Source organism: Nothoprocta perdicaria, unplaced genomic scaffold (genome assembly GCF_003342845.1).
Source record: "Nothoprocta perdicaria isolate Ctin4 unplaced genomic scaffold, notPer1 scaffold_97, whole genome shotgun sequence".
In the NCBI taxonomy this organism is placed as follows: Eukaryota; Metazoa; Chordata; class Aves; order Tinamiformes; family Tinamidae; genus Nothoprocta; species Nothoprocta perdicaria.
Window position 1 is genome coordinate 1,876,709 of NW_020456276.1, and position 6,655 is coordinate 1,883,363.

Here is a 6,655-nt window from a genome sequence, read left to right on the forward strand (position 1 = left end):
AGCCGCTCTCCCCAGGCTCCCGGCCCTTCGCTCCACGTGCCTGTCACCCACGCAGTGACRTGAAGGTGCCCTGTGGGACACGGGGATGCGGCTCCTACCGGGAGCCAGGGCTTTTCCCACAGGGCGCCCGGCTCCAGGYGCCACCTCCAGCTGTTCAGGCGCCGGGCGCTCAGCCCGCTGCCRCTGAAAGCTTTTCCTGTGTTGAACACTTCCCACTCTGATCCCTTCGGCAGCTGGGAGGGRTGTCTGGGAAATGAGCCACTCGTGTGGCATTCCTGCTGAACGGGACACAGGGCGAACGGGAGAGCTGAAAGACCCAAATGGATCTGCTCGTGTCCTCCCTGCAGCGTGTGGCCGTTGACAGCGTTTAGGGTGAACATTTAGGGCCGGTGCCCGTGGGGCTGCAGAGGTCGGCACTGAGCCCCGGCGGCCCCGGCAGCTCGTGCCGCTCCGGCTGCTCCGTTCCTGGCCTTTGCTGCCAGGCCTGCGGGGTCGGCGCCGTGCCGGGGCTCCTGCTACSTGAGGTTTCTCTTTCCTCCAGGGCAGACGGGCAAGCTCATGTACGTGATGCACAACTCCGAGTATCCGCTCAGCTGCTTCGCCCTCTTCGAAAACGGCCCGTGCCTCATCGCCGATGCCAACTTCGATGTCCTCATGGTGAAGCTCAAAGGCTTCTTCCAAAACGCCAAGGCCAACAAGATAGAGAGCCGGGGCACCCGCTACCAGTACTGTGACTTCCTGGTGAAGGTGGGCACGGTGACGATGGGGCCCAGTGCCCGCGGCATAGCTGTGGAGGTAAGGGCTGCCTTKGAAGGCTGCCAGACACAAGCACCGATAGAGAAATCCCCTGCTAGGAGCCACACTCAAATCTGGAGCCCCTTTTCCTTGTGTGTGTTGACTGCCTGGGCGAAGGGTCAGCATCTCAAATGTCAGCTTGTGAACTAGTTGCCGTCAGTTTGTATCAGATGGATTCACGTAGATGTGAAAGACAGAGTATTTATCTCTTTTCCATGGCAAGGTTTAATTCAGACACCCACTTTGGGGCTCAGCTGCAGCTGTGGAAAAGCCTCTCATTGAAGTGTCAGCAAACAAAACCCAAAGGGATGCCATCAAACTGAAAAGACGCTTCAAGTCCTGACATGCAACCCTGGCAGCCCGCTTTGGGCGATTAGGCATACCAAGGGGGACCAAACACCCTCCTGAGCTGATGATTTAATGCTGCTTTGGGATTTGCTTCCCTTTCCCCATACAGCCCAGCCCCTTGGGCAGCCCAGTGGAGAGCAGGGTCCTCCTGCCCAGGTGCTGTGGGCACCAAAGTCCTAAGATCTCCTTTCCTGGGCATTTTACATGGGTGTGAACTTACAGGGATTGCTGGTTTGTTCCCAGCCCATCTTGTTGGTTTACATTTGTCCTTCCCCCTGTTTTCCAATACACGTTCTCCTTTTAGCCTTTAGAGAACTATTACATATCCATCTGTAACCAAAGCACTGCAGAGCTGGGCTCTCCATTTTAAGCCTTTGGCTAAACATGCGTGTCTAGCAAAGCAAAGGGACGCCGCGTTGTGGCCCGTGGGACGGTGGGCCAGGAGTCGCTGTGGGGCTCAGCGCGCTCGGTTCTGTTGGCAGGTCGAGTACTGCCCCTGCGTGGTAGCCAACGACTGCTGGAACGTGCTCATGGAGTTCATGCAGAGCTTCATGGGCAGCCACGCGCCCGGCATCCCSTCCGTGTTTGGCACCAAGCACGACAGCATCTACAGCCCGGCAGACACCATGGTGCAGTACATGGAGCTGTTCAATAAGATCCGCAAGCAGCAGCAGGTGCCCGTGGCTGGGATCAGGTGAAAGCGCTGCCGGGAGCCCGGTTCAGAGCAACTCCGTCCTCCTGCCTGGACTTTGGGGGCCAAGCATCTCCCCCAGGAGCAGCGCTGGAGCCAGCCCAAGGTTTCATTTGGTTACATTTTGAGGTTTGGGTTTGGTTTGTTTCTAATCTTTCCCCTGTTTTAAAGCAAAGGTCTGGAATGCTCTGAATGTTTCTTGTTGTCTTTTTCTGAGTGTCTGTGATGGGCACGTGGCTGGCATGGTTGTAAGCACGGTGCTTCGTGCAGGGGATTACTCTTTGCCTTGCATAAGGAGGAAAAGAGAGAAATTCCAGCCTAATACACGCAAGGGTAGAGTTTCCTTGACTGTAAACAGCTACAGGAGTTGGATTTTTAGGTATCCATGTGAAAGCATCTTGTTATTTTTCACCCAAATAAAAGCTGTATTTTTGAAAGGAGATGGAGTCTTTCTGCCCAGTGAGTGTGGTGCTGTTTGTGGTGTTTTGCTTTTGAGGTTTTCTGCTGTGGAAACAATTGCTTAACAGGGTTTTATCTTTGATTCGGTTCAAGAGCTTTATAACCCTGAAGCAAACTAATTTCCCTGTGGAAAAATCTGCAGGAATTCTTGCATTCATATTATGGGTATGTTCTTAGCTTGCCTTAATCTTTTGCATCTGATGGGAGTATTAAAATCTTCTTCTCGTGGTTCCAGTGAAGCCTAGTGATAAATGTCTGGCAGGAGCCCTCTCATGCACTGAAACTGAATTCCAGCCACTTTATGTCGCTGTTTGAAAGGTATCTAATAAATGTCCCATTCTGGTRCATCATTTCTCACCTGAGAAGTCCTGGTGACTTCAGGAGATACACTGAGTAAGGAAAGATTTGAGGAATAAGAGCTAAAGATTTATTATTAAGGCTTTACTATGTGATATCACTTGAATATTTTGCAGGRGTGATTTATTTTTACAGCATGAAAACCAGGGAAATGAGATCCCTTTTGAGCCCTGTGTCCCCGTGGTGTCACACATTCAGTCTCTGCTTGGGTTGTAGTTGTARTGTTTTCTTTCTTTCTTTCCTTTTTTGACTCATTCTGCCACTAACCTTTGTGCTGAACCTCCCTGGCACGGCCTTCCCAGGAAATGCAAAGCRCCTTAGCAGGGTTCCAACTCCCAGCCTGTGTCCTGGACAAAAAGAAAAGAGGTGGAGAAGGCTTAAAAACACTTTTAGGAAGGGAGACTTGCAAGGAGAACCGCGGGTACCTGGTGCAGAAGCGGACTGCATCTTCCTCTCAAAAATACTGTTGGTTGCTTACTGAAACAGGTCTTAAAGAATCTGAAGAGCAAGCAGAGCAGAAATGTTCGCMTAATTAGATTTCTCTTCTGTTGTGTTACCTTGATTGACTAACTGGCAAAGAACTAGTTATTTAGATATGATTTCTTTGTGATTATCTTTTATACCTGCAAACCTAATTAACTGCTAGAGTGCCTAGAGCATTTAGTGTGGGCATTTAATAAATTTAACCAGCACCAGTCCAGAAAGACCCAGCTAATGAACCATAATAAATGGCATAATGCACAGTAAGTGTATTAGGAATTCCAGCATCCTGGGAATTTGCATCTCTTAGCTCAAGTTCATAACTTGCACACTGGCTTCAATGAGACTGTTTCTGTGCTGGTTGAGGAATCTGACCTGATATCCATACACGTGGTTAAATGTGCCTGGGAAAACTTATGAAAACAAAATCTAATCTTTGTAGAGATAGTTATTTCTGTCCTGTTTCTGTTTTTATATTCTAAAGTTAAAAAATATTCCTTTTAATGACCAGATTGGTCATGGTGAATGCGGCTAATGCTTTATTAATTCCCCAGAGATAGGTTCTGTAACCAGAAACGTCAAAACTACAGCCACGTGTCTTAAAATCAGCAAATGTGTGCAGGGAACTCTGAGCCCTTCGGGTCTCTTATTAATACATGGTACTGTTCTCGGAGCAATAAAACGGGACCCCTTGGGCTACATCCTGCTTCAATTACAGYGCGGCAGCCGCTGACGTCAGCCCGTGTCCACGCGGCAGGGACGGATCCCGTCCAGCCTCGCGCCTTGGCAGTGCGTGTTGATGTAGCAGCATTCCCGCAATGGGGGCACCACGTGCCCCGCGCTGGGGCTCTGCTCGGGGGCTTTTTACTTTCTTGATGGACAAAATGCCTGTTTTCCAGTCCGCTCCTCCTTTCTGCCCCCCCAGCATCAATCCGGCAGGTTGACGTGGCTGCAAACGTGCTGGTCTGCGTCTTAACAAGTCTTCAGGGGGCTTTCAGTCGTGTTACCATAATGGATTGAGCCGGTGTAATTGAAAACCATCCCAATTTTGCCTGTCAAGGCATGGTCTGCAAGGTTGTTTCCTTGCTGCTCCCTAGTGTTTTCCCTGTGAATATAAAATCCAAAGGGAAAGGCTGCCAAGCTATATTCCTCGGCATGCATTTTTCGCCCGTGCTTCTGCACCTCTCAAAATCGCTGGCGGCGCTGGCGCTTTCAAAGAACTGGAGCCTGACCCAGAGGGGACTGGGGCCCCTGGGGATCCCCTCGCAGTGCTGTGACTCCCCTTGCAGCGCAGCTAAGCGGAGGTTAAGTAAAGCTGCCAGGGTCACCCGCCGTTGCAGCGGCACCGAGAGACTCCTCATCTCAATGCCACGSCGGGGATCCTGCGGGGTTCTGCTTTGTTTCGTGCTGTGGCATTTTTATGAGGAAGCACTAGCAAAGCAGCTGCACCCCGCTAAGCGTGACAAAGGGAGTGAGGACATAAAGGCCTTGTTTCATTTCCTAGCAGCCACTGCAGACTCGGGGCTCCATGCAGTGGGAGTTCAGGAGTGCACGACTCTGGGTTTCTGTGCGGGTCGGGATTCAGAACAGACCGGCGCTGGTCCGAAAGGGGAGGCGTGGACGGGGGATAACGGAGGGAGCAGGAGGTGGCGTTTGGGAGAAGGCGGCATTCGGGCTCTTGCGAACAGCGGGGCGAGCACGGAGCCCCAAGGAGCTCGCAAGGAGGCCGCGACGGCGCGGCGTGGTCTGCCCGTGCAGAGGGGAGCGGCTGCTGCGCGAGCGGCGCGGCTCTGCTCGGAACCCAGCGGGCTGGCGGGCGCCGTGCGGAGCCCGGGGCTTTTATAGCCCTGTGCGAGGGAATCGTGCCCCGTTTGCTCCGGACCGGCCCCCTGGCCCCAGCGCATCGCAAGGGGTGTCCTTTTTGGCGGGGGTTAGTGCAGCCACGGGGTCACGCAGCAGCTGCCGTGCGGGTGTCCCGCGTGGCCGGAGCGCGGTGGCTGTTGTGACACCGTGGTGGCCACCGTGACACCGTGGTGGCCACCGTGACACCGTGGCGGCCACTGTGACGCCGTGGTGGCCACTGTGACGCCGTGGTGGCTGCTGTGACCCCGTGGTGGTCATTGTGACCCCGTGGTGGCCACTGTGACACCGTGGTGGCCATTGTGACACCGTGGTGGTCGCTGTGACCCCGTGGTGGTCACTGTGACACCGTGGCGGCCATTGTGACCCCGTGGTGGCCGCTGTGACCCCGTGGTGGCCACTGTGACCCCGTGGTGGCTGCTGTGACACCGTGGTGGCCGCTGTGACACCATGGCGGCCGCTGTGACCCCGTGGTGGCTGCTGTGACCCCGTGGTGGCCATTGTGACACCGTGGCGGCCGCTGTGACCCCGTGGTGGCCACTGTGACCCTGTGGTGGCCATTGTGACCCCGTGGTGGCCACTGTGACACCGTGGTGGCCACCGTGACACCGTGGCGGCCATTGTGACCCCGTGGTGGCCACTGTGACCCCGTGGTGGCCACTGTGACCCCGTGGCGGCCGCTGTGACCCCGTGGCGGCCGCTGTGACCCCATGGCGGCCGCTGTGACGCCGCTGCCCCGCGCCGGGCTCCGCGCGGCCCCGCAGCAGGACGCGGGTCCCGGCAGCCCCCAGCGCTGACCCGCGCACAGGTGAGGCTCCCCGCGCTGCCTCAGTGACTGTCCCCTGCTGGGTGCCCGTGTCCCTTGGTGGCATTGCCGGTCCTTCACGGTGGCGCCTGCACCAAGGGCAGCAACGTTCCCCGCCGAGGCCCGTGAGCGACRGCCGCCCCTGCGGGGCCTGCAGCTGTGCGGCTGTCACCACCCGGGCCCCGAGGTGTCACCTCACCCCCGTGTCACCTCATGGTCACCTCAGGTCCCCAAGGCCACCTCCTGGCCCTGCACCATGTCCATAGCCACCTCAGGGCCTGTGGCATGTCCCCCCCCTCCATAGCCACCTCAGGAGCCCTGTCACCGCCCGGCCCTGCGGGATGTCACAGGCCCCCAGTCACCCAGGGGCCCTGTCACCTCCCGCGCCCCCCACTGCGGGACAGGCCGCCTCGCGCGCTGCCCCTTTAAGAGGCTCTTTGTCTCCGGCACATCCTTATTTACCCTCCCGAGCCTCAACCAAACTTCAGCCTGGGATTCACAAAGCCCCGCTACGTCAGCGCCCGGGGCCGGGCCCGGCCAGTGCCCGCCCCTCTACGCTGCCCTCCCTCTGCACAGCCGTAAGCCATTGAAGAGCTCTCCCTAGCGGCTACGCAAAGGTCGTAAGCTCCAAGGGAGCMGCCTTCGCCGTCTGCTTCCTCGGCGTAGGCTACGCAAACGGCGTGCGRGGCTGTGCCAGCCACGCCGGGAGCGTCCCGACCGCGACTTACGGAATTCGCGTAGCGGCGCCCGTGAATAGGATATAAAAGGGAGGGGAGGAGGGGGAGGGACGAAGGTTGTGTGGCGTGCCCCACAGCCAATGGCGGCGCGGGGCGGGCGCGGCGGGCGGCCAATGGGCGGGG

General features: G+C 56.6%; 1 protein-coding gene across 1 annotated transcript in view; it reads left to right on the top strand.

Annotated features, from left to right (window-relative positions):
• Positions 1-2,238, top strand: part of MED20 (mediator complex subunit 20) — a 5,417-nt gene extending 3,179 nt beyond the window's left edge. Inside the window, exons 3-4 of the mRNA XM_026053083.1 lie at positions 542-795; positions 1,626-2,238. Of these exons, the coding sequence (XP_025908868.1) occupies positions 542-795; positions 1,626-1,841 (470 nt within the window). The 3' untranslated portion in view covers positions 1,842-2,238. The remainder of the gene's footprint in view (positions 1-541; positions 796-1,625) is intronic.
• Positions 2,239-6,655: the final 4,417 nt, after the last annotated feature.